This window comes from Letharia columbiana (genome assembly GCF_014066305.1).
Source record: "Letharia columbiana isolate WasteWater2 chromosome Unknown xpSc0000090_s0, whole genome shotgun sequence".
Classification (NCBI taxonomy): domain Eukaryota; kingdom Fungi; phylum Ascomycota; class Lecanoromycetes; order Lecanorales; family Parmeliaceae; genus Letharia; species Letharia columbiana.
Window position 1 is genome coordinate 21,598 of NW_023501168.1, and position 22,592 is coordinate 44,189.

General features: G+C 34.1%; 4 protein-coding genes across 4 annotated transcripts; 3 read left to right on the top strand and 1 right to left on the bottom strand.

Annotated features, from left to right (window-relative positions):
• Positions 1–5,650: 5,650 nt before the first annotated feature.
• Positions 5,651–7,254, bottom strand: HO173_013216 (uncharacterized protein; the record flags this gene model as incomplete). The annotated part of the gene is made up of 3 exons (XM_037315040.1): positions 5,651–6,003; positions 6,082–6,967; positions 7,018–7,254. 3 exons carry the CDS (start codon positions 7,252–7,254, stop codon positions 5,651–5,653), a joined length of 1,476 nt encoding a protein of 491 aa, XP_037158067.1.
• A 650-nt stretch (positions 7,255–7,904) lies between these two features.
• HO173_013217 (uncharacterized protein) lies at positions 7,905–11,442 on the top strand (the record flags this gene model as incomplete). Its single annotated transcript, XM_037315041.1, has 4 exons — positions 7,905–8,537; positions 8,588–9,364; positions 9,495–10,700; positions 10,822–11,442. The coding sequence occupies 4 exons, from the start codon at positions 7,905–7,907 to the stop codon at positions 11,440–11,442; spliced, it is 3,237 nt and encodes a 1,078-aa protein (XP_037158068.1).
• A 711-nt stretch (positions 11,443–12,153) lies between these two features.
• Positions 12,154–14,580, top strand: HO173_013218 (uncharacterized protein; the record flags this gene model as incomplete). Its single annotated transcript, XM_037315042.1, has 1 exon — positions 12,154–14,580. The coding sequence occupies one exon, from the start codon at positions 12,154–12,156 to the stop codon at positions 14,578–14,580; it is 2,427 nt and encodes an 808-aa protein (XP_037158069.1).
• Positions 14,581–14,751: 171 nt separating this feature from the next.
• On the top strand, positions 14,752–16,151 carry HO173_013219 (uncharacterized protein; the record flags this gene model as incomplete). The annotated part of the gene is made up of 2 exons (XM_037315043.1): positions 14,752–15,749; positions 15,803–16,151. 2 exons carry the CDS (start codon positions 14,752–14,754, stop codon positions 16,149–16,151), a joined length of 1,347 nt encoding a protein of 448 aa, XP_037158070.1.
• Positions 16,152–22,592: the final 6,441 nt, after the last annotated feature.

Sequence of the window (22,592 nt, forward strand, 5' to 3'; positions counted from 1 at the left end):
AAAATTATTATTTAAAATTAATTTTAAATCGCTATTAGAATTAAAATAATTATTTATTTTAAAAATATAATTATCTATATATTTAAAATAATCGCCTCTCTCGAGAATATAAAATTTTTTAAAATAATTTTTAATTATATAAGTATTTAAACTATTAGAAATCTTTAAACTAATAAAAAGCTTTAAAGCTTCGCTTAAGAAATATTATAATATTTAATTCTTAAAAATACTTCGCGATTTTCTTTATTCGTTATTTTTAATATATCGCGAAGTTAAAAGATAATACTTTTATTCTTTAAATATTCTTAATATATCTAAAAAAGATATTTTAGAATAATATAATAATCTTTTTATAAAAGTTCGCTAGAAGATAAATTATAGTCTAATAATATAGAAAGATAAGCTTTATTAAAAATATTAATTAAATTATTTTAAATCTCTAAAAAAAACGAAAAAGATAAAGTTTTAATTCGATAATTCTCTTATTATATTAAATTAATACTTAATAAGAAAAATTAATTATCTATATAATCTCGAAGTTATTAATAAAAATATAATTATTAGATATCTCTAATAGAGATTAAATATAAATTTAGTTTTTATTATATTTATATATAAAAAGAGAGATATAATTAAGAATTTTAATAGATAAATTTATAATAATAAGATAGCGATAAAGCGCGTTTATAAGATAAATTAATTTCGCTAAAAGTTTAATTTATTAATAATTTTAATACTAATTAGAATTTAATGATTTTTTAAAAATTTAATAATAAAAGAGTTAGTTTAAATTATGAAGTCTAAATTTAAAATTAATTTAAATATTAAATTTAAGTAATTATTAGAAATATCTAAAATTAAAATAAATAAATATCGATTTAAGAGATTATCTCTCTATTTTTATAGATATTATAGCGAAGACTATTAAGATAATAATTATTAAGAAAATAATTAAAAGATTATAAAGATTAATTTAAAAAAAAAATTAATAAAAAGAATAATAATAATAAAAACTATAATAAGAGAGAAGAGGAAGATCTTAATATTTATAATCTCGAGACTTATATAGCTTTAAAAACTTTAATAAAAAAGAAAAATTAGAGGGAATTCTTCTAAAGCTTCTAACTAATAATCGAGATTCGTTTAAAAAAAACTTTATTATTATATTAGCTATAAGAATATCTTTAAATATTATATTAAACCCTCGATATTATTTATAAATATTTTTTAAAAATATTAATAATTTAAATTTCGCTTTAACGTTAATTATAAATATAGAATTAAAAAATAATAATAAACGTAATATAATATTTAAGAAGTTTTTTAGTACTATAAATAATTATTATAATAAAAATAAATAAATTTATAATTTTTATATAAACTTTAACTCTAGAGTATTTTTAGTATTTAATTAATATCGTTTAAAACTTTTTAATTAGAATAAAGTCTATTTTATATCTAATAAGAGAAGACTTTATTATAAAAGAGTAGAAACTAATATATTACTATTACGAGATTATATATTTTTCTTTATTAATATATATATAGTAATTAGAGAAAAAGTAATAATCTTAAAAGAATTTTATATTATATTTAATTTATTTTATAATATAATTATTAATATTAATATTTTAAAATAAAATAAAATAAAATAAATATTTAATAAAAAAAACTTAACTTTATTATTATTAAAGATAAAAATAAAATTTCTATTTAGATAACTCGAAAAATTTTAAGAATTAAGATTAAGATTCTAGAGTTATTATTTATATCTATACTATTAATAAGAATAAAAATCTTATAAATATTAAAATATAAAAAGATTAATATTTATATAATATTAATTATAATTTTTTAATTAAATATAAATTAAAATATTTCTATTTAATATCGACCTCTAATATCGAGAATACTCTTATCTATTTAAATTTATTTTTATTATTAATTTTTAGCTTAAAATCTTTATTTTAAATATTTAAATTATAATTAATAATAATTCTTAAGCTATTTCTATAGTTAACTTTAGAGAATAGTTTATTAAAGTTTATAAAGATTAATTATTAGAAAGATTATCTATTTTTTAAAACTTAATTAAATTTATAGAAATAAATTTTTATTTTATTAATATCTTTACGAGAAAGTTTAAAAAGAAATCGAATATATTATATATTATAGATTTTTTAAAAGAAGTTATAATATTATAAATAGATATTTCTAAATATTAGAAATTAGAATATAAGAAATAAATTAAAAAGATATTTAAAAAATATTAATTACTATTCCGGTTTAATCTAAGACGTTTTAATAATAAAATCGAAATATTAATATCTTTTAAAATAAAATTAAATTTATTAGATTTAAATAAAATCTTTATAATTTATCTTAGTAAGATCGCTAAATTATAGATTTTATTTTAAACCTACTAATAAAATAAGATTACGTCGAGAAGATACCTCTAGAAATTCCTTTAATTACCTTTTTATCGATTTTTATAATATAAAAAAATAATAAATCTCGAGTTATCGATTTAAGAAAGATAAATATTAAATTATATCTCGACGTCTATTCGCTTTTTAAGTAGAATATTATATTAAAAGTATTAAGCGAATTAATAATTGTTGAAAGTAGGATATTAGACATATTAGAAAAGAATAATTGTTACTAAAAGACTGATTATTGATTTATGGAATATACGAATATTTATATATATAAAATAGATGGCTGATGGTGGCTAGTAATTACTAGCCCTGATAATACGCGATATATATGCGATAGCCGAAGGGGCTAGTATTATAATACTCCCCGACAGCCTTAGAAGCTAAACCCCAGCACATCGTATTTCATATGTATTAGTTTTTCAAATCCACGCTTTGTATTCGGGATTGATTATTTGCCTGGCCTCGTTAAATCTATAAAAAACCCCGATAGGGAAAATAGAAAGAGTGCCGGGGCTTTTGAATACCCGTTTCGGGACCTCGGAATGATATGAGGGTTTTTGATGTTTTGCCCGTATTGTTTCGGGACCTCGGAATGATATGAGGGTTTTTGATGTTTTGCCCGTGTTGTTTTGGGACCTCGGAATGATCTGAGGGTTTTTGATGGTTTGCCCGTATTATTTCGGGACCTCGGATGAAATGAGGGTTTTTGATGTTTTGCCCGTGTTGTTTCGGGGTTTTGATGGTTTGCCCGTATTGTTTCGGGACCTCGGATGAAATGAGGGTTTTTGATGTTTTGCCCGTGTTGTTTCGGGACCTCGGAATGATCTGAGGGTTTTTGATGGTTTGCCCGTATTGTTTCGGGGTTTTGATTTTTTGCCCGTATTGTTTCGGGACCTCGGATGAAATAAGGATTTTAGTTCGATATTTTTTGTGTAGGGATTGAATGGCGATAGCCCTCTCGTCGGTGGGTACGAGCCAAAAAAATGGGCTATCGTTATAGGGTGTATCTATTTATAAACGATCACCTGAAGACTTAGTTTGATATCTCTTAGAAAGTGTAAGGATATTTTGATACTGCCCTGCCCGCTTCCGGGCTCATAACCTGTTGAAAGTAGGATACCAGACATGTTAGAAATTGAATGATTGTTACTGAAAGACTGATTATTGATTTATGGGATATACGGATATTTATATACATAAAATAGGTGGCTGATAATGGCTGGTAATTACTAGCCCTAGTAATACGCGACATATATGCGATAGCCGAAGGGGCTGGTATTGTAATAATAATCTTCTTATTCATTAATATAATTAAAGAGTTCTTTTAATAACTTATTAAATCGTTAAATTAATAAAAAATTATTTTTATTAATTCTTATTAAAAGTAAGAATAATTAAAAATCTCTATTATAGATCTTATAAATTTTTTAAATTTTTTCTAATATCGAATAAAAAGACTTCTCGCTTTATATCTTTAATAATTTATTCTAGTCTATATTAATAATATTATTATTTTTTTAATATTTCTTAATAATTATATTAAATATCTCGATTAGATATTAGATTTACTAGAAAAAAATAAGATAACTCTCTTACTCTTTAAGTGTTATTTTACTTATTTACGTATTATCGCTTTAAAATATTATATTTCTAAACTTAATCTTAATATTATAAAAGAAAAAATCGAAATAATTCGAAAAATAATCTTTTCGAGAAATCTTAGATAGCTAAAAATTAATTTAAGTTTCTTTAATTATTATTATAAATTTATAGAATATTATATAACTATCGCTAGATTTTTAATTAAATTTAAAATTAAAAGTTTTAAAAGAAGCTTTAATAAGAATAAATCTCGATAAAATTATATAAAGAAGAAATAACTTTAATTAATATTAATTTAGGTTTTATAAAAATAGCTAAAGCTTTTAAATTAAATAAACTTATTATTAAAGAAGTAAATTTATAAATTAATTTAAAATATTATAAAATCTAAAAGATATTAAAAAATAAACTATATAATATATTAATACTCGTTTTCTTAAATTTTAATTAATTATTTATATTATATATTAATAATAGTAAAAAGAAAGATTACGAGATAATACTATATTAAATTAATATTAATAAAATTAAATAATTAATTTTATTTCTATTACGCGATTTTAGTAATATTAAGATTTAATATTAAATTATAAAATTAAAAATTAATACTCTAATTTAAATATTGATTAAACTTTTCTAATTTTTTAATAATAGAGATTTTATAATAATTACTAATTATATTATTTTAAAATCTATTTTTTAAAATAAAATTAATAATCGTTAATTCGCTTAATTAAATAAATAAGCTTTATATTTATTAACTTTTTAATTTAAAATAAAATTTATATATAAAATTTAAAGAACTTATAATAATATTAATAAATTATCTCGATTTTTTATTAAAGACTTATCTATAAAAGAAATATTAATAATAAATTTAGATATAATTAATATTTTTTCTATAGTAATAGTATAAGTTAAAAAAATTCCTTAATAAAATTTCTATAACTTTATCTAATAATTTATACTTTAATTATATCTATAAATAAATCTAAAAGTAAATAAAGAAGATTAAAGATTTAGAATTTAGCTTATAAATTATCTATTAATTCTATTATCTCGATATTAATTTAGAATTACTATCTAGGCCTCTCGCGTAGATCTAAACCTGTTAATCAACGGTTATATAACGGTTCAACAACTATTTAAGACATGTAACCGTTAGCCAACGGTCAATTAGCGGTCAATCAACGGTTGAAAAACAAGCACAAAGTTCCATGATTTCTCAACCATAACCTATCAGTCATTCAATGGTTAATTACCAGGTTTAATATCAAAGTTGATAAAGTACTTCTTGAAGCTATTCGCAACTATGAACAGCATAGTGCAGTATCTATAGATGATGTAGTCTATCGAAGCCTTTGGCATACATGATCATGCTCTATGCAGACTAAAGCTATGGTGCTCTCTGTATGTAATGCCTTGCTGCGTCCTCCTGCAAAGCCTCAAGTCAGTGTCAAAATATGTAGTATTGCGCTGGGGAACGAACACATACCAATTGAAGCCATAGGTGAAGCAATAGGTAGTGAAGCCATAGGTAGTGAAGCCATAGGTAGTGGAGCCATAGGTAGTGGAGCCATATGTAGGTTGCTGAAGCCTTCGGCACACCATCACCAACCGCTATTACCATCTTCTCCACCATCAGAGACCATTTCACCGTCCTCCTCATCGCCGTCGACATCTGATACCTGGTCCTCGCCTACATCAACATCAGATTCTCCTGTAGTTGCGTCCGAGTCCTGATTAATGTCGACCTTCGGGCGTTTCTTGTACTGCACGCTGCGGGGTATTATACGCTCAGGATAGAAATCGAGCGACTGATGTTCGAATCCAGTCTTCTGATGGAGAGCGTCAAACAGGTCTAGGAGGTGCTTGCGTGTGTACTTTGCCAGCAATGGATTGATCGGATCCTCAAGGTGTAGCTCCGTCAAGCGGGAATGCGTGACAAGCTGCAGAAAGGCATCTAGGTAGTAGAACAATTAGTCATTGCATTTGCAGCAGGCTTCGGCAGACCCATGAACAGGCATGGCAGGGGACTTACATTTGAGGAATCTCAGCCCATCTTCGGTAATCACCTCGAAATCCACTGCTTCAATTCCAAATCTGAACACACTCTCCAGCCATTTGGAATCGTACTCCTTGCGGACCTCCGCCTTGATACCCGCAAACGTCGATAATTCCGAGCGCAGCGCTTGACGCTTCAGACCTGTAGCACTCTTGATCCATCGCTGTATCCACTGTAGCGCCCACTTGAGGACCTCACCTTTCCATGTCTTGTACGAACGTTGGACACGATACTTAGCCTCCCTGTATACTTGATGATCACTCCTCATACCTGGGAAGATAGCCCGAACGGGTTCGTCTGCGTAAGTATTTGACAGGAAGGTAAGAAAATAGCGCCTGGTCAACAGGTTCAACTGGGAGAAGGCCTCTGCTTCAGACTTTGACGAGTGTGTAGGGTCTTTGGTCCTCCTTTTCATAGTGCTGAACTGGCTTACAACAGCATCGTGTCCGTTCGTCTGACTCTGCGAATTGCTCCCAGGCATCAACGTTGCCGTCGAATTACTTCGACTTCTCTCCTCCCCATCGAGAGTCTCATCGTCCCCTACACTCACGGCGTGCCGTGCATTTCCTGCTGAAACCTTCAAAGTCGTATTTGTAGGCTTGATGGTAGGAGGCTTGGTGGCAGCCGTAGCAGGCTTCGTGCGTGGGGGTTTGGAAGCCTCCGGCATGGGCTGCGTGGCAGCTGTGGCAGGCTTCGGGCGTGGGGTCTTTGAAGCCTCCGGCATGGGCTGTGTGGCAGCTGTGGGAGGCTTCGGGCGTGGGGTCTTTGAAGCCTCCGGCATGGGCTGTGTGGCAGCTGTGGGAGGCTTCGTGCGTGAATGCTTGGAAGCCTGCGGCATGGCCTGGGTGCTGGACTTCTTGGCCTGGGAAAATTGTTAGCTCAGAGCTGTGGAAGTGTCAGGTAACGTATTACTTTAGCAGGGCTGCTACATGGAGACGCATCGTTGACCTCTTCTGCGTCCGACTCGTCAAGAGATCGTTTACGTCGACGTCCATTATGTTGAGACATGGTCCTCGCCAGCTCGTCCCTAGACTCGCTGTTCTGGATAAGAGGTCTCTCGGGTGTGGTATTGCGTGTCCTGGATCTAGGCTTGGGCTGCTGAGAGCCTGATACCTGTGATCCACGCTGGGTAGCCGGTTTACCTACCATTATGGAAGCAATCGATGAAATATTCCTGCAGCTATGATAATTGGAGAAGAGAGGAACTTAGGCGAATCATATATCTCGTTGTGGAAGGAGCTGTCTGAAGTATCTCCAGGCTAAATTAAGTATCCGCGGCAGACTTTGGCGCCAAAACTTACCTAATCTCTCCATCTCCCTCGTAGAATAAATACACCTTCGTGCCCTCTTCAATTCTCGCAGTCCTGACCGCAACTCAAGAAAAACGAGCAGGCCAACAAACGACAATATGCTTGGAGATGTGGGTCTCGCTGCAGAAGGCTGCTGCAGAGCAGTCTATCGGTTAGACCAGGTACCATCACGAAATCATGAAAGTACGACTGCGAGCCTCTCTCTGTATACATGGGGCGAGAGTTGTCACTCATTTGCGCGTTGCTTAATTTCTGCATCTACCTTAGTCATAAATTCACTCTTTATGAGGAAGGTGCAAAATAAATTCCATCAGTTCTTGAAACCTCAATTCACGAGTCCTTGACCACCTCACTTCAACATCATCACCACAACTCGCCCTGCACGAGGCTGCAACCTAGTCTGACCGAAGTCTTACGCAGATAGATAGACACTCTGTAAGTTAACCCGCCTATCCTATTATTCTATGTCTAAAGCCTCCTGCAGTCACGATGGTGTTCTCATTGATCGGAGTTCGCGAGGAAGAGCTGGCTTTCCGCAAGCACGAAGATCTTCGTGCAGAACTAGGATTCGTGGACATGAATGAAATGAAACGCTTCGTTAAAAGTGATCGATTCAGACCGTACTTCGAAACCTACGCTTATGCCTGGATACTACCGCAACAAAAAGCCGTGAAACATGTGGGCACGTCTCGTGGACGAGGGCCACAATTCATCACAGTCGAGGAGCGCATGCTTGTTGGGGAGCGGTCAGGGTCTGACAAGTTTTCAACTCCATACCCTGACAAATCTAATTGGGATCAAATGGACCATTGTGCCTACGCAATGTACGGCATTTGTCGCGCCAACACCAAGAGTGCTTCGGGATTGTTCTTCAACAAAGGACTTTCGCCGGCGCAAATCAACCTGAGAGTTTGGTTGCTCATTAAATATGAGGAGTACAATTGGGCCCCCTCTAGACGCCTCCCACCAGGAGGTACGCGAGACCCTTCCGCAGAGAGTGAGCCAGAGCGTTCAGTAAGCACCCAGCTGCTGCAGCCTTCAGCGAGCACTCTGCAACAGGCCAGCAACACACCGCAGCCTCCGACTCCGAATCTGCCAGATCGTTCGGTAGGTGCTCGTTCGGTAGGTGTCTTCAGAAAGCACCCTTTCGCAGACATGCTAACCCCGAGCAGGGCAGTGTACCACCGCAGCCTCCTACAACCCCTCCCCGACTCACTCCTCCACCGCCTCCGTCTCCTGAGGATGAGCGGCTCGCCCGAATTAGGCTTGCCACTAACTTCCCATCGAGTGCTGCTCACAATCAAGAGATAATACAACCCGACAAGTGGGTGGAAGTTGTACAGTCAAATAACCAGAAGCTTGAGTTCGATCGTGATGTTGACGAGGAGAACAAAGATAGCATTGAGACTGAGATTTTGACAAACGCTCAAATAATGGCGATCGAGAATGGAGCTAGGAAGTTTGATATCAAGGAGCGGTTTTGGAAAGCATGGCTTATCGACGAGTTGATTCGAAAGGGTAATGATGTGAGGGCTTTCAAGGAAAGTCTTGAACTAGCTGGACAAATTACTACTCGCATTGCAGATCATGATCAGAAGGCCTGGTTTGACAAAGTCACGCGTGATCAGGGAATAGACACTATTCAGTATCAGCCGTGGGATGATGCAGCAGCGGCGGAATTTGACGCGCAGCAGTCATACTTCGACAGTGAAGACTACCAGCGGGAAGATCTCGAGGACTCGTGCCGTCTACTTCACATACCTTGGTACGGTGACAAGACTATCTTCCGCATGCCTGGTATGAACCTATCTCAACAGCTCAAGTTTTGGCAGCCAGTAGCCGTGAAGGCGATCATTGAGTTTTGTCTACAGCCTCACTTGCGGGCCTGCTTTCTAGCAGACTACACCGGCCTGGGGAAAACATGGATTATTGTTAGCTATCTCTTATGGGTAAGCCCCTTTCTATTAATATGCATGCCCTGCCACAGGCTTCCTGCCACAGGCTTCCCGCCACAGGCTTCCCGCCACAGGCTTCCGCAGACAGGCTTCCGCTGCAGGCTTTCGCTGACTGTTGATCTAGCTCCAGAAATTCCGTGAGGATATTCCTGCCAAGGACCGACCCCTTGCGAAACCAATCCTTATCCTAATGCCCAAAGCTCTCATATCGCAGTGGATCAAAGCTATTGACCTCATCGCCCCAAACGCCTTCGAAGTATACAAGTACCATGGAGATACTCGACGTTCGAAGCCTATCGCAAATGAGCGCACGGTCATGGGAACTCTCCATCACGCACACGAGCTGTTCGATGGAAAGGAGCAGCGTTCCAGAGCCATAATCATAAGCAGCTACACGACATTCGCGGTTCGCCATGGTCCCGCAGCTATTCGAAAGCACCGGATCAACAAGTTGGCCATGTCGAAGACGGAGGCTGACAAGATTCGCTTTCAAGCAGACGCTCTTTGGGAAGGAAGCTTGGAAAATTGCTTTGACTTGGTGGTCAACGACGAATGCCACCTATTGAAATCTCTCTCTGCCGATGTCTCCAATTCGGTGTTGTGGTTGAATGCTTTGCGCTACATCATGATCAGCGCCACCCTCATCCCTAATGGCATCAGTGACTGGTTGGGCTATATGCCCTTTGCCGAACCATTTGACGCTGACGAGTGGTGGTCGGAGAGATCACTTGCGGAGATGCGCTTTAGGGATGACGAAGATCCGTTCTCCGTTCCTGACGAGCATGTAGCAGCTAAGCTGCAGCTTACCGTTCGCGCTGTGAAGGATTGGATTCTTACTCACCGAATAGATCCTGCCGAGCAAGGTTTCCGAATGGCCAAGATGTGGAAAAAGCTAGTGATTCGCCGCACCCCACAGAGTCGAATTCCTTTCGGAACAGGTCGTAAGATCGCTGATTCTCTACCGCGTGTCAAAGCTGCTATCATCAATTGTTCATTCAATGAGGAAGAGCGAGGGTGGTACATTGAATCCGAGAAGAAACTTACTGGCCAGCTCCTTGTCCCTGGAGAAGGGACAAAACCGGCAAAGTGGTCGCTGGCGGTACAGCGCAAGTTACTATTGTTGACGACATGGATCAGTCTCCCTAATCTAGATGAGATCCAGAACCTGAAGTCAACTAACATGAAGAGAACTTTTGATGAGGAGCGTTTCTTTCTCGAGTGGTTTACGGCTCACACAAAACCGAGTATGGAGAACCCGGGCCCATTGCTCCAGGAATTGCTTGAGGGTGCGCCGAAGCTACGTGCTCTACTTCGCAATGTTCGCAGCCAGGTATGTACATGCTTTGCTGTTTCTATGGGTGTGCGACAGGCTTCCTGCCACAGGCTTCCGCAGCAGCCTCCCACAGATGTCTCTCTACAGCAGCCTTCCGCAAATGCTAATTTCGCCGTAGGTTGTGAGAGACCAGGAGAAGATCCTGATCTTCTGTCAATTACCGGCTGTCACGGTACTCCTCGTCGCAATCTTCCGACTTCTCGCGATCGATTGTGTAACCCTCGGTGCCTACCAGCAGGCAGAAGAGCGCGATGCTGTTATCACGGCGTTCACTGAGTGTACCGATCGGGCTCAGATTCTGATCACGACATACGCGGTGGGGTCGACTGGTCTGAACCTACAACAGATGTGTTGGAGAGTTCACATGGTCGAGTGTGCGCACAATTTGGGTGTCCAGGCCCAAGCCCTCGGACGCGCGGTACGTGTGGGAAACCCGAGCGCGGTGGTATGGATGTATGAATACTACGTCGCTGGTAGTTTTGACAGTCGAATGATCTGGAGAAATATTGAGAAGGCTATACCGCAGGCAATGGCGGAGTTGAATCGACAGATCTTCAACGGCGGAGATGATGCAGGAGACGTCACCGTCGATCTCGGAGAATGGGTGTTTAAGGAGGGGGAGATGGTAAGATACGATCGAATTGAATGGAATGAGTGGGATAGGCCTCACATCTTGTCACCACACGAGGTGCTTCAGTATATCCTGTTGCAGCGAAAGGGCGAGGAAATCCTCCTTTAGGTATGCCAAACCCTGCTGCTGAAAGCTTCTATCCTACTGATTTCTCTATCTACAGGTGATATGCGGAAGCCTGCGGCATGAAGCCTGTGGCAGGAAGTGTGCTGCGGCGGCATCTTTGACCGAAGATATGGCAACTACTTGATCATGGCATGTCTTTGAAGCTTCTGGCAGAGAGGCCCTTCTTTCCTTTCTACGACCTACATTATAGTGATTGCAACCTGTGCGCCCTAGTGGCAGTTGGAGACTACTACGGTAGTCTTCAGAGGGAGAGTCGACAACTCCAGTACAGGTTGCATCAAATTCTTGCTGTATGTATATATGGCGGCCGCAGGGACGTAAGTCCAACCAGAACTTTTCATACTCGCAAATCCATTGATCAAGTCCGAGAAATCTGCACCGAAAATGCAATGCGCACTATCCAGCACTGCACCTAAGAAGCTCAGTGACTCATATAGCCCACCTAGGCTAACAACCGACGTTTCTATTATAACTGAATGTCTGATTAAGGATTGTGAACTTGAATTATATACCATTGCCGATAGCCCATCGAGATGCGCTAAGGCTTACTTACAGAGTTCATGCGGCTCTCCGATAAGGTTACGCTTCCAATTCTGTAGTCTCCACTCTCCCCCTCGTCCGAAGTCTTTTGGCAGGTCCATATTTGTCCAGAATTGCCCATTGAGAATCATCCTATTGGTTCCCCATTGAAGAATGACATCCCGACCTCGCAAGATAAATCAACTGCGAGTACTCAACTGGAACACTAACGATAATGATCGGTCTTCATCACCTCCGAGTCCGAACCTTACCTATCACACCCGCGACGATGTGACCGATAACGAGACACCTGCTAGCTTTCCCGATGACCTTCCCCCTGCCGGTGACCTTCCTCCTACCGATGACTTTGCCCCTTCAAATGACTTTCCTGCTGGGCATTTCCAAGATGACCAAGATTCCTTTAGACAGCCTGATGAAGGCTTCCGCAGTGAGACACTTTCACCCGCAGCCTCTAGCGATTCCTTTAGGCAGCCTGATGAAGGCTTCCGCAATGAGACACTTTCACCCGCAGCCTTTAGCAACAACGAGAGCAATGAGCAGATGGGTGACGATATGAGCATCGATTCACCATCTCACGATTCCGACGGAGAGGTGCACGGGCAGGGGCAGGCATACACAGCTACAGACAGTGACGGGGATTCAGGCGGTGAAGATGATGAAGATCTATTCATTGTATTTGATTCCCCAAGATGCAGTGTCGTCGTACTGATCATCGCACAGCCCATCGGAGAAGTCAGCAGAGTACCTCAAGAATCTCGACCACTTACCTTCCTTGAACTGCTTGAAGACCTTAACGCCTCCAGCGATGAGGATGAACAACCAGCTTCTCCATCACCAAGTCCAGAACCGCAGGACCTAGAGCGGACACCCTTACCAGTCCTTTCCCATCAAGCTCAATCACCGGCTCCCTCCCCAACTCCGTCATTTGAAATAATTGTCCAGCAAGGTGGGAAAGACACCCTACCTCCACCACTACATCTGGCATTAGGCCTATGGTTCGAGAAGTCGGGTGGGTCGCGGGCAGACTACGTAAGACTGCGAGAGGTTTTCCAGCTGTCGAAGCCTTCAGCAGCAGGGAGCTCCATGGTTGAGGAAGGGAATGAGGACTCGGAACTAGACATGCATACCCTCCCGTTGAAGCTAGATACACTGAAGCGGCAGATTCGTCGACATATTCCCTTATTGCAACTGTTACGGAAGCCTCTCACAGTCATGATCGAGAAACAGCCATCACTGCCGCAACGAGAGAAGGGTATGCAACGACAAAGCATTGAACGTCAAGCATGGCAATATTGGTATGAACCCTTGGACCTTATACGCACCATACTATCAGCGACATATCTACGCGAAAAAATGTTCTTCGGGATGGCACAGTATGTGGATGAGCCGACAGAGCTTTGGCAGTCACATGCATGGGGATCTTCCATTCGGTCAACGTCAGGGGAAGTTTGTCATACCCAGAAAAGGGCACTTATCATTCCTGGGGATCTAGTGCGAATCCGTTCATCTCCATATCGTATCGGACGTGTGATATTCATTGGTCGCGATTATCGACAAGGCGCAACAGGACACATTGTCATAACATTGCAGGCAGTTGCAGACCATGGAGCATCTATTCTCGACAGCTTCGACTTGAATCTAGATAATGAGCATGAGCTCTTTCTTATAGAGGATGTTTTGCTAGAGCAGACTCCGCAATCTATCACCCGACATCTTGATATCTATTATGATCGTGACTTTGGAGGAGATGAAGAAGAGGTTGTCTATCCAGACGATCGTCGCTTCATTCGAAGGGTTCTCAATTTCAATTCGTCTACTATACGGCCTCTGCGTCAATTACATCCGACCCGTGGCGAGCTCGAGATAGCACATTTTGGTCGTGATTATCTCGAAGCCGTTGTCGCAAAATCTCCTATCAGTTTTCCCTACCTCCTCTTTGTTGATGATTTCGGTATTCACAGAAATATGTACCGTGCACTTAAAGCATTTTATCTTATCCCGGCATGTCTAGACTACGCGGAGCGTAGAAAACTTGCGAATGTGTTTACTCTATCCTTGGGACCTCATGGTGCCAACATCAAGGACGTGGTGGAAGCCTTCCGCAAACCCATACAGGATCTGGACCGTGGGATAGAGCTTGAAGTCAATGGCGTTACGGACATATTTTGGGCTTTCGCCTTGACATTTCTTGGGGATATGCCCCAGCAGGCAGACAATGGTGGCTTCATGAGGCATACCGCTACTATGGGCTGTCGCACTTGCTATTGCTCGAAAGATGAGAGGGCGAATTTGGATTTTGATATCGTAGGGAACGGCAGGTATCATTGGGAGACTACTCAACAACGCGAATTTGCTGGAGATCTCGACGGTGCCGAACTCAAGGAGTTCATTCAGGATACCGGTATACGACTCGATGCCCCCCCAATCGCGAAGCTGGCGCCATCCTTGGATCTCATTCAGTCTAGAGCCTATGACGCTCCCCACTCGGAGTGGAGAGGTTTGGGGAGGATTCTCCAGGGATTCTTGATGACTACGATTCTCACCAAGCGTAAATCTACTACCTATCTCAAGGCATTTTAGAAGTTCTACTTCCCTTCTGAGTGAAAGCGTATTTAAAGCCCGACATTCTATATTTAGTTATAGTTACTTTCGGAGGCAGGTAAAGCTACTCTACTGGCGCCACTGATTCTACGTAGCAAAGCAACAATCGGATGGATCCGTCTCCCGTTCCTACAGGCTGCGGAAAAAGTCATGACCTTCGAAACAACGCCACTCCAGGCTATCGTGCGGGCGTTCGGACTTATTGCTCGATCTAATACCGTTGTTGGTAGTCAAAGGTATACTGAGCCAACCATACTACATCAACAGATTCTGGATGCGCGCAAGGCTTACCAGGAGCTAATCACATGTGCGACGCCCGCTGCGGGAGGCTTCGGTAACCCTGGTGAGGATGAGGATGATTCCGAAGATGGAACCGCCCTGGAGGAAGTCCTTTCGGACGCAGCGCACAGTGACTCGGAAACAGAAGTGCTACAGCATATGCCGAAGCCTAAGCCAGCCAAGGCCAAGGGAAAGGGAAAGGGAAAGGGCAAGGAACGAAGGAAACCTCGTGGTAATAAATTCGAGAAGCTTCTCAAGCTTCCGAATGTTCACGCAGGCCTTCATCTTGCAGATAATGCCAGGGAGTATGCGACAGTCATGAATTCGAATGTTTTGGCGGGAGAATTGAAGCACAAGTTGTTTACACCGTTTTCCCCGCAATCGCAGTCACTGACAGTCGCTCCCAGGGTCTTCAAAGGCATGGCAGACGCTGCGGCGCCACCAAACTTGATGGGTTATCTATTCGCAAAGGACGTGATGCGGCAGTCATTGCGACTGGGCTTGGTAGGTGCTTGGGATCATGACCATCCAGATATGGTGGAAGCACTTAGATTGCTTAATGACCAGTGTGCGACGTTGGTACAGAGCTTTCTTCCAATCGGTGAGCAAGATCTAGATGAGGGTTATGCGGAAGGCTTCCACAGCGTTATGGGAGATGACGAGCACTGCTCTACGCAGGTCTCGCTCAGGGGGTTTGTACTTGATGGATTCTTTCGCATCAAGGCGACGACCAATCTAATGAGACTTGACCCACAGCATAGCTTTATTCAGCACTTCATGGCCGCCTACAGGAACGAGTATAGTCTTAATGTGTTGGACTTTGGTACAGCTGCTTTGAAATGGTATCGCAGGATTGCCTACACAGATCCGTGAGTGTAGCGCAGCGTATGCTCCTTGGATAGGCTGACGGAGCCTTCCCCAGGGCCAATCGGAGACATGTGTACAGTGTCAATGACTATGTGCAGGTTGGCACCAGAAAGGGTCAACTGCTACAATGTTTTGCGCACACCTATCGCCGGAAGAAATACGCTTTTCTTGTCGTGCATGTCATGACAGAGCTGCGTCAAGGCGATCTGGGAAATGTTGGAGATGATCCAGTGCTGGATACAGTGCTGGACCTTCCAGTGTACAGGCGACAGGCAAATCAGTATGTGTACGGATTGCCAGCCCTACATCATGATACCATTTACATGATCGACGTTCCCAACGAACCAGACTGGCCAGATGAGTCGCATTATTTAGAATGCACATGGGGAGTGGCATACTTGTGAGAGCTCGACAGGTGGGCTTGCTTACATTGCTGAAGGCTTCGGCGGAGTGCCATGTACTTGTGTATGTATAAGAGCGAACGAGTCACTAATTATCTATAGTGAGAGAGACTGCAAGAGGCTGCAATACTGATATACGGTGAAGACACTGCGGTAGGCTGCGTAATTATGATTAAGGTAGTTACATAAGGGTAGAGGCGGTTGTTCGCCTATCAAATAACCGCCTCTATTCGTTTTTTAATAGGCGAATAACCAAAAACGTTATTGAGGTTGTTCAACCAACTAAAGACCTCTTCCCTTAGAACCCACTACGATTATAGTTTTACAACCGTTCTACAACCGTTTTATAATGGTTATAATAATTTTTATTTTTATTTTTTTTACTAAGTCTCGAATAGGCTAGTAGTATTATATGATATATCTTCTAATATAAAAATTTCGCTAAAATTCGAAAAAAACGAATTTTAAGTTGTTAGCGTTGATATTTAAGCTTATATATACTAAGCGAATTTTCAGCCCTATAAAGAACTTTAAAATTAAAATTTATTTTTAGTTATTATATAGATTATTTATAGTTCTATAAGAATCGTATAACCGTTCTACAACGGTTTTACAACCGTTCGACAACCGTTCGACAACTGTTACGTGACCGTCACGTGACCGTCACATGACCGTTGAACAACCGATGTGAAATTATGAGTTAGGATAATTCTTCTAACGAGTATGAATTGAGTTTCGTATCGGTTGTATATCGGTGATACATCGGTTGTTTATCGGTTATTAGTTATAGAACCGTTGTATAACGGTAATATATCTTTAGTAATGGCCAGGACAGTAATATTAAAAAATAAGAAAGATATAATAGAGATTTAGATAATAATATATTTCGATTAGATCTATAGATTTTAAAGAATTCTCTATAAATTAATCTTTAATTAAGACTTTAAATTTATTAATATATTCTAAAAAACGTTATTCTTAAAATATAAGATAATACTTAAAATAATAATAACTTATTATTCTTCGATAAATAAGTAAATAGAATATATAAATTAAATAATAAAGATAATTTTATAATATCTACTTATCGATAAATATAAAAAAAATTAAAATATTCTACTATTAAAAGTTAAGTATTTTCTAAATATTATAAAAAATACTTTAACTTTTATTATTTCTTTCGAAGTACTTTATAAAGTTAAATTTAGAGATTTTCTAATAAATATAATCTTAAATAAAAATTTAATATCTATAGACTTTATTAAAATTTAAAAAATAATTTATAATAATATTTCTAACGCTATTAAGTTTATATAAACTAAGATAATTATTAGATATAATATTAAATATAGAATCTCTAATTTAATTAATAATATATATTTTAAATTAGCTAAAACTAAAGATATAGATTATTATATCTTTAAGAATTTCTTATTATTTATTAAAAAAGTCGATTTATATAGAATTCTTAAAAAAGATTAATACTTTAATCTATAAGATAAAACTTCTATCTAATATATTTAGAGTTTATTTTATTATAATACTAGCCCTTTCGGCTATCGTATATATATCGCGTATTACTAGAGCTAGTAATTACTAGTTACTATTAGCTATCTATTTTATATATATAAATATTTATATATCTTATAAATTAATAATTAGTCTTTTAGTTATAATTATTTAATTTCTAATATATCTAATATTCTACTTTTAATAGATTATAAGCTCGAAAGCGGGTAGAATAGTATTAAATATTCTTATACTTTCTAATATAAATATTAAACTAAGTCTTCGATAATCTTTTATAAATAGATATATCTTATAGCGATAGCCTATTTTTTTTAGCTCGTATCTATCGACGAGAGAGCTATCGCTATTTAATCCTTATATAAAAAATATCGAATTAAAATTCTTATTTTATCTAAGATCTTAAAATAATACGGGTAAATCATTAAAACTCTTAGATTATTTCGAGGTTCTGAAATAATACGGGCAAACCATCAAAATTCTTATATTATTTCGAGGTCTCGAAACAATACGGGCAAACTATTAAAACCCTTATTTTATTCGAGATCTTGAAACGGGTATTTAAAAGCCTCGGCACTCTTTCTATTTTCTCTATCGAAGTTTTTTATAGATTTAACGAGGTTAGATAAATAATTAATCTCGAATATAAAGTGTGGATTTAGAAATTAATATATATAAGATATAGTATATTAGAATTTAAGAAATCTTAGCTTTTAGAGTTATCGAGAAGTATAATAATATTAATTTCTTCGACTATTATATAATATATCGCGTATTACTAGAGCTAGTAATTATTAGCTATTATTAGTTATCTATTTTATATATATAAATATTCGTATATTTCATAAATTAATAATTAGTCTTTTAATCAATTTCTAATATGTCTAATATCCTACTTTTAACATATTTAATTATTTTAATTATTTATCTAAAGTAGATTAAGTTAAACTCTTTTAATAGAGAGATATTTTTATTTATATCTATAATTATTAAAGAATAAGAGAAGTATATAATAGAGAAGATTATATATTAAAAGAAATGAGGGAAGAAGAATAAATATCGTATACGCTAAAAAGAGTACTTCGAAATTACTTAAAAATCTATTAGTATATTTCGAAAGAATATATTAAAAATAGTCGAGAAATTCGAGAAGTTAAGAATATGAAAATAAGGTTATAAATTCTCGCTTTCTTTTCTATCCTTATAAAATAAGAATAGATTAAAATAAATCTAAATCTTTTTATTATTATACTTCTATCTTTATTTATATAAATATATTTATATCTTATTTTAATTTAATAATATTCTACTCTAATTATATTTTATATTTATTAATATATAAATATTATATATATAAATACTATATATATAAATATTACTATAAAAATAATAACGCTTTCGTTTTTTATTATTAATATAATTTATTAAAAGCTTTATATATAGATATAAGAATATCTCTAAAGAGGAGATTAATTCTTATCTAATTAATTAATCGCGAATTAAAATAAATAATAATTATATTTAGCGTTTTTTTTTTTAAAAAATTTTTTTTTAAAAATTTTTTTAAAAAAAAAAAAAAAAATTTATATTTTTTTTTTTTTTTTTAAAAATAAAAAAAAAAAAAAATATTTTTTTTTTTTTTTAAATTTTTTTTAATTTTTTTTTTTTTTTTTTTTTTTTTTTTAATGTATAAGGCGGAAAGTGGACGATCTATATAAGGAAGGTTAGCCGAGCATACCTGTTCGGAATCTATTCTAAATCTATTAGGCTTCTCGAGTCGCTTTCGAAGTCTATTAGCACCGTATTTTATATAATAATATCTTTAGCTAAATAGTATATTAATACGACGTTAAATAAGATATATTATTAAGATATAATTTTAAAAGATATATTATTAAATATTATTATACTATTTTTATATATATCTCTATTAGCGTATAATATAGAATAGAGAATATATAGTAAGTTAATCGAGGCTAAGCGAGTAGTAATTTATAATAATAGATTTTATCTTTAAATTTAGAGTAATTAATTAAAAGGAAAGATAGAGATTATAACTAGCTTTATATATCTTTCTTAATCTAAGTTATAAGATAATGACGAGACTTATTAGAGGGTTACGTAGATAGATTACGAAGACGAAGATAAAAGTAAATACTATATATACTCTATCTATCTATCTTATCTTCACATTATAATTAATTATCGAAAAACTTATCGATATTATATTACCCTCTTATCTAGTTACTATAGTATATCGATATATTATTAAATTAATATTCTAATTAAAGTTAATATTAGAGAATTATAAGAGCGAGTCTTCTATTTAAAGTTATAGTATTTATTTTATAAAGGCAGAGTAGGTAAAGATATAAATAATATTTTTAGATAGAGTTAAAATGTATAATAATATATACTCCTCTAATATCTATATTATATCTTTTTATATAGAAAAAAGAAATCTAATATCTATAGAAATGTATAGAGAATATTAGAGCTTAAAGATAAGACTTAAATAAGTATAATAGATAAGATTAATAGATAAGATAGATAGATATTAGATATAATTCTATAGTTATAATAGCGAGATAGAATATATTATTACTATAAAGGACTTTCTCGCTATTTAAATATATTATATCGACTAATATAATATTAAATAAATACTCTTTATAATTTTATAGTAGCTAGGATATATTTGATAGTCTTACTCTAAGAATATCTAATAATTATATATCTTATTATATTAATTAGCTTATAATAAATATAATTCTATAATATAATATTAGATAATAAAAGAGAATTAATTAATTTATAAAATACTTTTCGAAAGTAGCTCTTTCTTCGAATTAATATCTTAATTCTATATATATTATAAGCTTACTTTACTAAGTAAATATTATAAAATTTAATTTATCTAAAAGATATCTAAATATATATTTTAAGAAATATCTATTTTATAAAGTAAATATTATATATTATAAATATTATAATATTATATCTTCGTTAAAAATCTAATATTTTTCTAATTTAGTAGAATAGTAAAATATAATAAGATATAATATTTTTATAGAATTATAGTAAGAAAGTAGATAGAGTTATATAGAAGATAAGAGAAATAGAGATTATATATTTTTTAGATTAAGATAGAGCTTATAGTATAAATAGATATATTTATTTCGAAGGCGGAGTCTTTAGAAATAGATAATTAATATTTTTATTCGATTTAATTAAATTAGTAGATTTATATCTAGAATAGTACTTTTTTAATTTAATATATATAAAATCTTTAATATCGATATAATACTTCTTAAACTTCGCTATAATAAAAATTTACGTTAAAAGAAAGTTTCGATTATATTTAGAGTTATATAAGATTTATAAATTTATTATTTAATTTATATAGAGCTTAACTCTTATAGCGAAGTTAATTTATATATTTTAAGATATATTAGAAATAGATATATAGCGAAGAAGTAGAGAATAGAATAAAAGAATTTATTTTTAAAGTAGAAATAAAGTATTAGCTTTATATTAGACTTTATAATATTAATATATTTATTTATAAAATTAAAGATCTAATTAAATATATTAAAAGAATATTTAAAAACGAAGAATTTAATAAGCGATATATATTTAGAGATACTTTCGAGAGCGTAATTCTTATTATTTTTAATATAATCTTAAATCTTAATTTATAAATTATTAATATAGATATTATAATAAATATAAAGTTAAGAATTATATCTATATATTCTAAATAGTATAGATCTTTTAATTACTTTTATTTTAATTAATTCTATTATTACTCTTCTCTTATTTTTAACTCTATCTTATAATCTTATCTTTTTATATAATCTTAATAATAAAAGTATAAAAAGTTATTTTAAATTTTACTAGATATATAAGTTAATAATAAATTCTAAGTTTATTAAAAGTTATATATATATTAGCGAAGATATTATTAACTCTATTTAATACTTTTTTAAAAGAATTATTAAGAATACTTATTTTTTTAAATTTAAAGATAAATATTAGAGATTAAATAATAAAGCTATCTTTTAATAAAGCGATCTTTATCTTAAATTTATTAAGCTTATTATTCTCTTCTTTATTTAATAATATATTATAACTCTAAATATTTAGAATTAATCTTTATTAATAATATAATTAAATTAAGTAATTTATAATAAAATTTGAAGCGTACGCTTAAAGCTATTATCGTTATTTTTATTTTTAAAATCTATCTTCTATTAATAAGATAGCGAAGATATATAATAATTCTTTTATAAAATTAAATATCTATTCTTCTAATCTAGAGTCTAAATTTTTTACTTCTTTATATTAATCTTAGATATATTCTTTTAACGTCTTTTATTAGAGATTAATTTAGAGAAAATAAAATTTAATTAAAATTAAGATTAGATAAGATTCTTTCTTATTATATTTTTTATTAATATATTTAAAATTATAAATATATTAAGATAGAGATAATAAAAGATCTTATATATTAGATTTTAAATATATAAATAAATAATATAAGCTCTATCTAAAGAATAAAGATAATAAATTAAAAAGTTAGAGAGATAAAGAAATTTAAATATTCTCTACTTACTTTTAACTTAATAGATTTAAATATAAATATATAATTAATTTTTTTCTTATATCTAATAGCGTTAATATTTTTCTATCTATCGTAGTTATATTATTAATATTATTATTATATAATATTTAAATTATTCTTCTATTCTAGCGCTATCTAACGCTTTTATATAAATTATTAACTATATCTTATTAGCTCTCTAATATTCTATTATCTCTTTATTAAAAACGCTATCTTTTATTATTTAATATATATTTAAAAAGAGTAAAATCTAATATATTTAAAGAGTAGAGAAGTATTTATATTAATAGTTT